General features: G+C 33.5%; 1 protein-coding gene and 1 long non-coding RNA gene across 3 annotated transcripts; one reads left to right on the top strand and one right to left on the bottom strand.

The window, feature by feature from the left end:
- The first annotated feature begins 241 nt into the window (after positions 1-241).
- Positions 242-4,269, top strand: LOC136228940 (uncharacterized). 2 transcript variants are annotated; one of them, XR_010688893.1, is made up of 5 exons: positions 242-447; positions 1,920-2,025; positions 2,519-2,869; positions 3,446-3,876; positions 4,003-4,269. It is a non-coding gene; the product is annotated as an uncharacterized lncRNA (long non-coding RNA). The 2 variants fall into 2 exon arrangements; XR_010688892.1 differs by lacking the exon at positions 1,920-2,025.
- Positions 4,270-6,556: 2,287 nt separating this feature from the next.
- LOC136231376 (PLAT domain-containing protein 1-like) lies at positions 6,557-7,358 on the bottom strand. Its single transcript, XM_066020731.1, has 2 exons — positions 7,200-7,358; positions 6,557-7,124 (listed from the first exon to the last, which is right to left on the bottom strand). The coding sequence occupies exons 1-2, from the start codon at positions 7,266-7,268 to the stop codon at positions 6,666-6,668; spliced, it is 528 nt and encodes a 175-aa protein (XP_065876803.1). The 5' UTR covers positions 7,269-7,358; the 3' UTR covers positions 6,557-6,665.
- Positions 7,359-12,733: the final 5,375 nt, after the last annotated feature.

Raw genomic sequence — 12,733 nt, 5'->3', positions numbered from 1 at the left:
TTTTGGTCAATTTTAGCTACAACATTGTTGTTACTATAAATGTTATGATATTTAGTAGCAAAGATTTGGCGTTGCGTTTAATTAAATTATTTCGCTACAATTCGATTGTTGCACAAGAGTTTTTTTTTCTAATTAAAAAAATAAAAAAAATTTCCTAAAAAAATAAAATAAAATAAAAATTAATAGAAAATATAAAAGCCAAGTCACCCTAATTTCCCTCATTCTATTGCGCACCATTCCCTAAAATCCCCAATTCCTTCTGCCTCCCAACTCCGGCGCTTTCTAGCCCTCCAGACTCCGACGCTTTCCAGCCCTCCCGACGCCGGCGCTTGCAAGCTCTCCCCGGTGACGGCGCCGTCGCTTTCCAGCTTACCTCGAGGCCGACTCCTTTCCACCAGACCCTGTTAAGATACTTTGTCAGTTTGCTGCTTCTCTCTGTCAGTCTAGGTATTCTCTATTTTGCTTCTCTCTAGTTTATTTTCTGTCTTCTTAATATAGATTACACTAACTAGATAGCTCAGTTGAAGGATCTATTTTACGCATAGAGTATTACGAGTGCTGGGAGTATAGGGTTCATTCGAAGGTTGTTAATTGGGATGGGTATAATGGGAGATTATTATTTTTTATTTTGGGTTTATTAGAATTTTTGTTATGTTTTGGTTTCTCTAAGGACTGTGATTTTGATGCTTCAAGTTTGTGCCATTTGTGTGTTGCATTTTGCTGTCGTTTACACTGTTTACATGCCTTTGGTTTCTATCAATTCAAAAATAAATAATAGTCCATGTCACTTCAGCTTGATATAATGTGATTCTTTTCAATTTTGAATTATGTGAGAGTGAGTTTTAGGTTGAACCCTAATTATCTAGGTTTGTTGTTCAGTATTGATTATGTAAACTAGATTGGTTCTTGAATCTATAAGATGCATGTTTTGTGTATAAGTAGCCATACTCTTGATAAGAATGCAGTTGTCCTATTTAATTAAAAGGTTGTTGAAACGTAAAACCATTAATTTAATAAGTGCATTCATCAAGCATGGACTCGTCCTAATTCTTTTTCCAGTTATGTGCCTGAAACTTCTACTGTAGCTCAGTAATTTTTTAGCGAATTTCTAGTCCCAAATTTAAGATTGCAATTTCACAAATTTGTATTGTCTTTGATGTCATTATTTGGGTTCAAATTGGAGAAAAAAAAAGTACTAATGTTTATTCACTTTCCAATGAACAAAAATAAGATAGTTGTTCTGTGTATGTTAGAATGAAATGTTAATAAGGCCTAATGTGTTTTGTGAAGTTATTCTGTGTTTTCTGAATTGAAGCATTCAACTGTGTGCTTTTGTTATAGGTATAAGGTACCAAGGTGTTTTTTTGGGAAGTATCAATTTAGGACTAATGTATAAAATGGTACTAATTTAGGCTCACCGTTTATAAAATGGTACCAATTTAGGCTTACCGAGGCTTTTAATTATACTATTCTGTAAACTTTGAACCTAAATTGGTGTCATTTTCTAAACATTGAGGCTAAATTGGTACCATTTTATACGTTGAGACTAAATTACCTTTTAGAAAACTTTAGGTGTATTTTGGTCGTTTAACCCTTTGTTATATTGTCACATTTAAAAAGTCCCTTCTTTTGGATTTTTTTAATGGCTTCTTCATCGGAAATCTTAAAATAGTCTACATTATTTATCAATTTGAATCCATATACTTGCCATGAAGTATGAGGTTATATTATACTTACAAGTGGGTATCCTTGGCTAACTAGAATAAAAATAAATTAATGTATCCGTTGATTATGAGTTTAATATGCTAAAGTGGGATGCTTACTTTTGCTTAAGAGTGAGAAAGGCTCCTAGTTTCTTTTTATATTTTTCTACTTAATAGAATAGCTCTTTTTTGTTAAAGCTCTTTTTGTTTAATTAGGTGATTTGCTATAGACGTGATTTGATGTAGATTTCTTTCTTCATCTTGATATAAACCAACTGTTGTGGAGTTTTCGAATTCAGGCATATTTGAATTAAGCAAACAGGTACTATAACTTGTACTTTGTGAAAGTTATTTTTTAATGTTAGAGTTTTGTTTCTGAATTTAAACTTCATGTTAAGAATACTAATACTTGCAATTAGTATAGGTCTCTTGTAATGAATCTCCAAGGAGTTTTTCAAAATTCTAGTCTTGTTGAAAAAAAACATACTTCATCACTTTGTTCGTGAATGCTCGATATTGCTGTTTTTATACAAATAATCAGCTAGGGTAATTGCTAATTTTAAGGGATTGAAAAGTACAGTTTTTATACAATAATCAGTAGGGTAATTTCTTAATTTAAGGAACCGTAAAAATGCTGTTTCATGTAAACAGAATTGTCTTAAGTGTGGTTTTCTGTGCTTTTCATATAATATTCAGACATGTTTCTCTGCTTATTATTCATGATTTTCATCAATGTACAGAGCTGTTTCTCATTTTTCTTTATTCCCGTTTGCTTCAAGTTTTAATAGCTTCTATCTTTTTATTTTTGAATGTAGATATGGTGGTTCAAAGTCAAACAAAGATATCAAAGAAGAGCACTGGGGTGGAAATGCAAATATGGGAGGACGATGTCATAAGGTAATAAGGAAGACGACTGAAGATGGAAAAAGAAACAATGTCAATAGGGTAGTACAAGGTCAATCAAAAGATAGTAAGAAACACTGAAGGTGGAACAAGAACTCAAAACACTGAAGGTGGAATAAGAACTCATGTGACCTCTATTCACAGTGATCCTCTACGCATTGCGGAAACTGATAATGATATGGATGATATGGGTTCTAATACCCATAGTCCTACAAATGAAGAAAATGCAAACAATGATCCAGTGCAACCTAGAAATGATCAAGGTAATTCTGCCCCTTTTTTGCTTTAAATGATCTAATGCAACCTTAAATTCTGAAACTATAAAACTCAGTTGTGTATGAATCTGCAATTTTCTATAAGTGTTATATTAACTAGATTAATAGTGAATAATTGATAAAGAGAAGATCAGAGGTAAGAGGAAGAACACTATTATGAACTAGATTAATATGCATGACCTTTTAATACTTCTGAGGTCATAAAAACAGTTACAAGATAGCTCAGCAAGGACAGCTGCCAACAATCTTTTTAACAACAGCACTTCAATAAACTGTTAATTATCCTTCTTCTTCCTCCTTTGATAGGTAACATTAAGACATGCCTTTTTTTTTTTTTGCTTTGCACACAACTCAGTTATTACAGAGTCCTGCAATTTTCTGTTAAGACATGCTTTAAATATCTTTAACAGCTCTAAAAAAAGTACATGTAAGTTAAATGAAGTACATGTAAGTTAAATGAATTTGGCTCATGTTAATATTCTGGTATGGCTACTGCTACTTTTGAATCTTATTCTATCAAAGTTAAATGCATACTGAAAACTCAACTTAATGAATTTTTTGAAGGAACAACTCCATCAACTTGTGCAAGACAAGGACAAAGAACCTAAAGGGGAGGAAACCCGTCCTCAAACACAAGAAGAAATGTTGCTTCATGTACTTAGCCTAAGATCTGGCCACACCCGAGGCAAAGGCAGTGGATATGGTGGCTCGATTAGATCAAGATTGTAGCAAGAACAACAAAACATTCGCAAACAACAAGATCAGATCACTGTTCTAAAAAGTGAGCTAGAAGAGAGTCAAAATCAGATTACACATTTACAAAGGGAGCTAGAAGGAAGTCAAAATCAGAGTACTTATCTACAAAATGAGCTAGAAGCAAACAAGAAGCAAATGGAAGAGTTTAAAGAAGCAAGTGAGAAGAAAATGGAAGAATATAAAGCACAACAAAGATGCACTATAATGAACTTATGGAAATGATAAAAATGAACAAATAGGTATTTATAATGAACTTACAATTCTTTTTTATTTGCATATATTAGTAACTATTTTGTAGCCATGTTCATTTTCAATCTCTTAAAAATATTTTGCTTATCCTCTGTTCTTTTCATTTTCTTATGTAGGATGGAGTTTCATAATGATAGATAATTATCACGAATGGAAGTGAAGTACAAAGAGGAATCCATGCTTGAGAAAATAGACCACTTTTTTTTGTGTAGTTAATGAACTTGTGGCTTTGAATTTCTGTGAAATTCATACTCAAGCTTTTTGCTAATTTTGAAATTTCTTAGAATTAGATGTCATTTGTTTATGTAAAGAACCCATGTTGATTTGGTAACTTATGATGGGTAACTAAGTAGTTTTCTCTTATATATAATTGTTGTTTTCCAATTTGTGGTAATGGGTACGTATCGGATTATTTCTGATATTTATTTCATATGCAGTATTATCAAAAAGCAGGAACATCATATGGATGGATCTCATTAAAAAAAAACAAAAACCATAATATATGGCAACGACAAAGTTGTTGTAAAATAAAAAATATATGGCAACGCCATTCGTTGTAGCTACATATCGATATATATGGCAATGCCGTATATTGTTGCCAAAGTTTCCATATATATAGCAACGACATTGGTTGTTGCTGAAATTTATACTCTATGGCAACAACATAACACATAGCCAAAGACTAATATATGGCAACGATAGTCTTTGTTGCTGAAGTTTAGCATATATAGCAGCGTCATAGTTGTCATAAAAGACATATTTTATCTTCGTTTCGAGCATACAAATTTGGCAACGTTAGATTTTTGGCAACACGCGTGTCGTTGCCAAAGCTGACGGTTTGGCAACGACAACAAAGTCGTTGCAGAAATCTTTAGTAACGAAGTTTATTGTAATAGGCGCCGGTCGTTGCGAAAAAGCATTTGTCGTTGCTAAAACTATTTTACGCAATGACATGATGCGTTGCCAAAAAGCGATTTTCTTGTAGTGAAGATTGAGACACACACTCTCTCTCTCTGTCTCTCTCTCCTATCTTCCACCTCTCTCTCCCTTTGTCTTTGAGTTTCGTTTTTAGTTCGTGAATCAAGAGTGATTACTCCTTTGGTGTGGTAACCTCCTAGATGAGTGATATATATGGAGCCAATGTCAATTACTTCTGTTGTTATTCAACGAATCCGCGCTATAAAAAGGAAGCCTAAATCTATTGATTTGTTTATTGATTAGATCCGGATTCGTTACCCGTCCTTTAGAGGTTAGATAAATCTATTAGGTTTTTCCATTGAAGCCTTCATGTTTCAAAAGGTTATCTATCATCTCATATTTTCAACACTAAAAAATATAAGATTCTCTTGTTATTGCACTCGGTTGGAAAACAAGAGTAAAGACATCAGGTTGGATAAGATAAATGGTATCAGAGTCTTGTGAGTATATAGATCAATGTGTTGTTTAAATGAAAATATGTAAATATATATATCATAGATATAGATATGACATATATAAAAGAAATAACAGGTTTAAATATCTACTACCAAAGTAGAATATGTAACTTTGCTAGAATTTGATGAAGAAGATATTATATACTGTCAAAAAGAAAAATTTAGATAATTAACTATATAATTAACAAGATTAATTAGTTTATATTTGACAAAACTATTATTAAGTCATCTTTCAAGATATATATATATATATATATATATATATATATATATATATAAATATAATTTTTGTTGGGATAAATTGTTTTCTAAAATATTTATAATTTCAGAAAAGTTATATCTAAATCAACCCTCAATGAAAAATAGTTTGAAAATAATATTTGCTTTCAAATTAAGTTTATAAAGATCACCAATTAAATCATTAATTCAAAGGCATGTGAACTCGTTATCCAAACAATTGGGGGCTTCGTACGGTGTGGCATCAATTTATGGATCTTTTGAATATTGGGGCCATTTTAGTAAATATGTGTCATTTGATATATATTTTTTTTTTTTTGGTAAGATGTGTCATTTGATATTTTAATACAGAATAGGTTATATTAAAAAAGAAAAAGAAAAAATTGAGGCATTGATGCGATCTGAATTCAAACATTAGCATCCACATCCACTGCTATCATCTCTATTTAGTATCGATATGATTATTATTTAGTCAATGATAGCACCTGTCCCATTACTAAATAAAACTAAATACCCATTTTACCCTATACGCTTTGCCATTTAATTACGAAACGACAAACTAATTACGTCCTACCGACAAATAACATAACGCTAAAAATTTCCACTTTTTTCCTAAATGAATTAAACTCAGTAATTCACATAGAGTCTTTTGTTTGAAAATGTCACAGAAAGTTGCACATGGAAATAAGTATATACTAGCATATTCGCTTTGTTAGAAGGATTTCTTTTATCAAAATAGTAGTATTAAATTATACTTCAGTTAAGCATAAAATATGTCCCTACTAAGTGGATCAAATTTCACTGTATAAAATTTTTGTTATCATTATGCATCGTAACTCAGTTTCATTTTTCTAAATAAATATTTATCTACGGAATTTCATTTCAGCAGAAATTTTTAATAAATTTTCCAATGACTTTTTTAGATAAAAAAAAAAAAGAATTCATGGAAAGGGGTTAGTCCAAGTTAAAATGAAAAAAAGAAAAAAAGAAAAAAAAGAAATGCTCAACACAACTAGTTTTATTAATCTAAGAAAAGGATGACAACAACTCATAAAAATATAACACAAATATCAGCAACAGACATAACATAACTAAACATCATAGCTCCGTTAGATGGAAGCAGATTTAACCCCAAGGCGATCTTTGCGGCCAAGGGTGGAATAGGTTGGGCAATTATTCCGGATGGCCGTTAACTCATACGGCGCCGCATCACTAGCAAGCCACTGCTCAATCGTGAACTGCTCTTGCGAGCAAGTGCCGTGAACCCCGGCGGTTGCAACCTCCACGTAGTTCACATACCACCCGTGATGTGGACCGACTCCGTCGGACGTCAAGTTCAAAGCACACACCGGAGAGCTTAAGCAGGGAGCTTTGCCGCTGAAAAAGTCGAGATTGCCCCTCTCAAAATAACTGTGTTCAGGGCCCATTAGCCCTCCCCAGGATCTCAGATTTGTAATTCCGATATACTCCCCGAGTTCGTCGTACAGCCTTACGCTCACGATTGAATCCGTTCCTCCTTTGAAGATCGATCCGGTCCTTATGAACAGAGTATAAACGCACTCCGAATCCTGACAAGGAAATTAATATGTTAGTGATAAATTAATTAAATTTATAAAAATGGCCGGAGTTGTGGAGGATCTTACCGAGAAGGCGACGGTGGAGAAGGCAAGAAGGAGGAGAAAAGAAAGAAGGTGAGCGGTTTTGAGTGCCATATTTGGATGTGTAAATGCGAAACTGTAATGGATGCTGGCGATTTGGATCCCAATTTATTAAGCAGTGAGGCATGTTAAACAAGGAAGGAGACTTGGCATTATTGTCTTCATGGAGGGCAAAAATGGAAATGCGTCCCTACATATAGATCAAAATAATGATAATCCCCAAAGGAAAAATGAAAAAAATCTTTTCTTATTTATTTACAATTAAAATGATTGAGATCTATTGGGTTCAAACTACGACCCGAAATGATTAAGGGCATTTCGTTTACTTAGTTTGCTGATAAATGGTAAATGCAAAATTTTACCAATTATTATTTTTTATCTTCTAATCAGTTTCGGAAAATAAAAACAAATAGATTATTAATGTTCAACCAATAGTAGAGATTGAAAATAATGAGAACGATGGGGGAACTGGAGGCAAGCGAAATGGAATTGGTTGAGGCACAGAAAAGAAGAAGGGAGATGGAAAGTAGGGGCAAAGGGATAAATCAACAACAAGGCATGAACAACTCTATTTCTCTCAGGGATGAGGAGGGTTCAGGAAACAAAGTAGCGGCGAGTCGTGATAGCTAGGACCGCCGAGCGCCATGAATCTACTAAGTTGGAACTGTCATAGTCTAGGAAACCACCGAGCAGTTCGTACACTGAGAAATGTAATTAATTCCCAAAGGTTTGATGTAGTTTTTTTAGTGGAGACGTTGGTTGAGGAAAGCAGGATAGTGAGCATCCGGCAACAAATTAAATTTACTAGCAGTATAGTAGTGAACAAACGTGGGCATAGTGGGGGCTTGGCCTTATTGTGGAAGGAGGGTACTTATGTGCAACTAATTAGTTATTCAGACCATCATATCGATGCTGTAATAACTGATAACGTTGTAGGTAAGTGGAGGTTTGTGGGTTTTTATGGATTCGCTGACCGGAATAAACACAAAGAGTCATGGGAACTATTGAAAACACTATCAATAGGCGAATCACTCCCTTGGACTGTGTTAGGTGATTTCAATTGCATTCTACACAGTCCGGAGAAATGTGGGAGCACCGTACCCGACTAATCTTATAAGAGATTTTGCTCAGACTGTATCTGATTGTGGCTTATCAGAGATGAAATTGGAAGGGAATCAATTTACATGGGAGAGGGAAAGAGATACTGCGGGTTGGATCGGGGAGAAGTTAGACAGAGACTTCACTTCATTTGGATGGTTAGACCTTTTTGCGAATTATCAGCTTCATAGTGGTATTGCAACTTACTCGGATCACACACCTATAAGTCTCCAACTTATTCGCCATGTTCGGGTTCAGAAAAGGAAAAAATTTCGTCTTGAAACAGTGTGGATAAAAGAGCCGGGTTTCACTGATTTGATCAAATCAAAATGGGTAAGGAATATCTCTTATCCACTCACGTCCAGATTGGAGGCACGTGTGGCGGTAATGGTTGACTGGAGCAGAAATTATAATGTTCAATTCCACAATCAGATTGCGAAGTGGCAAGATATGATGACAATGGCATGCGACATAGCAGATTCACAATCAATTGCGCAGCATTTCTTGGCAAAAAGAAAGCTAAATGAGACGTTGGAGAAGGAGGATGTCTACTGGAGACAACGAGCAAAAATGTTCTGGGCTTGGGAAGGGGACAGAAATACCAAATATTTCCATGCTTGCGTCAAAAATCGAAGGAAGCAAAATCACATCTCAAGTGGATGTGTAAGAAATAATCCCTCAACTGGTATTTCAGATATGAATATAGGTTTGGTGGCAGCTTTTACACTTAAGGAATTTACAGAAGCAATTTTCTCTATGCACCTAGATAAATCGATGGGACCTGATGGTCTCAATCCGAAGTTCTACCAGGAATTTTGGGACCTTATTGGTCTTGATTTTTTTCAGCATGCTCTTACTGGTTAAGAAAGGAGAATTTCCGGATAAACTGAATGAGACGATTCTAGTTCTAATTCCTAAATGTGCAGCCCCGAAATATTTGAAGGATTTTAGACTCACTGGACTCTGCAATCTCCTGGACAAACTGATTGGTAAAGTATTGGCTAATAGACTGAAAAGAATTCTTCTTGAGATTATTATAGCGATACTCAAGCAGCATTCGTCCCGGGAAGATCTATTATGGATCGTGTTCAGATTGTGTTTAAGTCCATACATTATATGAAACGACACAAGAGGGGAGAGGCGGTGAGGTGGCTCTGAAAATTGACATCAGTAAACAGTCAAATAGTAAGCTTATTTGGTATAATGTTGACATTAGAAAATATATGCCCTTATATTTGTCTATTTTATCACATATGTCCATATATCAAATAAACATTCAAATATGCTGACATAATTGTTAAGGACAAACAAATATACCCTTATTTCCATAAAAAAAAAAGGGATAAGGTACCATAGGCCCAATATTTTTGGAGAAGTATCAATTTAGGCTCAATGTTCAAAATAGCACCAATATAAGCTTAACGTTTACAACATAATATCAATTTAGGCTTAACGTTTACAATATAGCATCAATTTAGGTCTCACATACAAAATAGCACCAATATAGCCTTAACGTTTACAAAATAATACGAATTTAAGCTTAACGTTTACAAAATATATCAAATTTAAGCTAAACGTCACAATTAAATTAACCATATTATATTCTTTTCCTATTAAATTTATATGTTATCTTTTTATTTAGTTCTATTTTTTTATTATAATACAATTAATTAGTTTTCTTTCCTATTAATATCTTATATTTGTTTTTCATCAACCATTCCATGACTCCTAAATTCCATAGCTCATGTAATATATGCAAACTAAAAGTAATTGAATATCCACAATATTTTGAACACTAGTTAAAATAATATTGATACATGTCAGTGTTCGAAATATTGTGGATATTCAATTACTTTTAGTTTGCATATATTACATGAGTAATTAAATTTAATAGTCATGGAATCATTTATGAAAAACAAATATAAGATTTTAATGGGCAAGAATACTAATTAATTGTATTATAATAAATAAGAATATATAACTAAATAAAAAGATAACATATAAAGTTAATAGGGAAAGAATATAATATGATTAATTTAATTATGACGTTTAGCTTAAATTGTATATATTTTGTAAAACGTTAAGCTTAAATTTGTATTATTTTGTAAACGTTAAGCTTATATTGGTGCTATTTTGTACGTGAGACCTAAATTGATGCTATATTGTAAACGTTAAGCCTAAATTGATATTATGTTGTAAACGTTAAGCCTATATTGGTGCTATTTTGAACATTGAGCCTAAATTGATACTTTCCAAAAACCTTAGACCTATTTTGGTAACTTATCCCTAAAAAAATATACCCTTATTTGAATAGTAACCTTATTTGGTATACTGTTATTAGTCTAGTCATCACACCATTACAGGTATATTTGTCTATCGTTAATAATTATGAAGGGATATTTGACTATTTATTTGATATGGGTGGGATGGTAGGTGTGGTGGAAATGATGTGGAGACATTTTTTTTTGTATCATTTAAAAATATTAGGATATATTTAGTTGTTCATTCCATACAGTGGTATTATGTGAAAATACAAATAACCCATTTTTATGTCGACTATATAAAAAATACGTATTTTTAATTCGGCATTCGTCCTTGATATTGCCATATAAGTTAGATGTACATATGAAACTCATTAAAAATATGTTACTTATTTGAGGTTTTTTTTTTTTTTTTTTTTTTTTTTGTGGAAGAAATTTGAGGTGTGTTAAATGCTAATTTTTAAAATTCGATAAAAGATTTTTATATGTCGACTATATAAGAAGGAGATAATTGAGCTCTTTTATTAGAATAAATAAATAAATAAATAAGAGAATTTCTAAAAAAAATAATGGATACATTTTCATAGGAATTTATTTTTCTTTTTGTTAATTGAGGTTTTAATATTATAAATTTATTTTGTTTTAATGTTTGCAGAGATTTTATTATATTCTTAAAATCATATTCTTCTTGTTTGATAAATAATTGTTAGCTTATTAGATTAGCTGTTAATTGATTACTTTTTGGAAAAATTATAAAATTAGGTCAAATTGGAAGCCCGTTTATATATTTAACTCATTTACTCAACCTACTACATATCTAGACTGTTTTTGTGTGACTTTCCCATAATACTCTCAATATTTACGCGCGTCTCGTCCCCTCCCGTCTAACTTCGCAGATTCCATATTATGCGAAGCCTGCGAACCTAATGTTTGGGTTTATATGCGAAGCCTGCGAAGCTAAAGTTTGGTTTACTTGATGAATTTAGTTCGCATATGCGAAGCCTGGATATGTTTTGAAGCTAATTCGCGAAGTGGTATATAACAAAAAATGGCAAACAACAACGGATTCTAACATTAAAATCATAACATTATCAAAATTTACAACAAGATTGGCACAATAACAACATTAAAATCATAACATTATCAAAATTTGCAACAAGATTGCCACAATAAACTCCTAACAAAGCACTTCAAAGTGAACCTAACTAATCCGGTACCAATTTTAAATCGGATGAGTAATCTTGGTATGCACCGTGGGACACATCCATCCCAAAAGGTCTGGACTTCCATTTCTCATCCCAAAAATGGCAGTCCAGACCTTTTGGGATGGACGTGTCTCACGGTGCACACCAAGATTACTCATCCGATTCAAAATTGGTACCGGATTAGTTAGGTTCACTTTGAAGATTGGCACCATGGGATGGACGTGTCCCATGGTGCACCCCAAGATTGGCACAATCTCTCCTAACCAACCATTTTAGGAGTGAATGTGTCAATCTTGAGGGAAATTTCTCCCTGTACAGGAAGGGAAATCGTCTCCCCTGCAGCCCAGTACGCCGCCTTCCAGAAAGAGATGTTACGTATTCAACCACCTTTAGAAAAAATTAATCGTGTTAGGCAGGGAAAAAGACGATTTTGGCTTCGCAAAATGAAGATTAGCGAAGCATGCGAATGTAAATGTGCAGGGAAAGAGGTGATTTTACTTCGCTAATCGATTTTTTCGCGAGGTATGCGATATTTGAAACGTGACGATCTACGTCGCATATCGATGCTTTCGCGAGGTCTGCGAGGTCTGAAACGTGACGATCTATTCGCAGACTTCGTGAACTAATCGATTCGCGAGGTAGATCCACACGTTTCAGACTCTTTCTCTTCGCGGATCTTCACGAAATCATCAATTCACGAAGTAGATCGTCACTTTCTAGGCTCTTTCTCTTCACAAAGCTTCGCGAAACCATCGATTCACGAAGTGTATTCATGAAAAAGCGTAGAAAAAACAACAGATACTTACATTTTTCGCCCCTTTCACCCCCAAAAGCGACAATAACAATATGATAACATGGGAAAAACGAAGGAAATAACGTAGAATAACCATTTCTAACATAGTAACAAGAAGAAAGAAATCAAGTAACGAATAGGAAGATGAAGAACCATGGCTTC

The sequence above is a fragment of the Euphorbia lathyris genome, chromosome 5, assembly GCF_963576675.1.
Source record: "Euphorbia lathyris chromosome 5, ddEupLath1.1, whole genome shotgun sequence".
In the NCBI taxonomy this organism is placed as follows: Eukaryota; Viridiplantae; Streptophyta; class Magnoliopsida; order Malpighiales; family Euphorbiaceae; genus Euphorbia; species Euphorbia lathyris.
This window is presented reverse-complemented; position numbering and strand designations above follow the sequence as displayed.

Bases quoted from the DNA above. Each gene is read 5' to 3' on its own strand.
- LOC136231376 (XM_066020731.1), bottom strand. From the start codon at position 7,268: ATGGCACTCAAAACCGCTCACCTTCTTTCTTTTCTCCTCCTTCTTGCC. The intron at 7,125-7,199 runs GTAAGATCCTCC...TTTCCTTGTCAG, and splicing joins TCTCCACCGTCGCCTTCTCG to GATTCGGAGTGCGTTTATAC.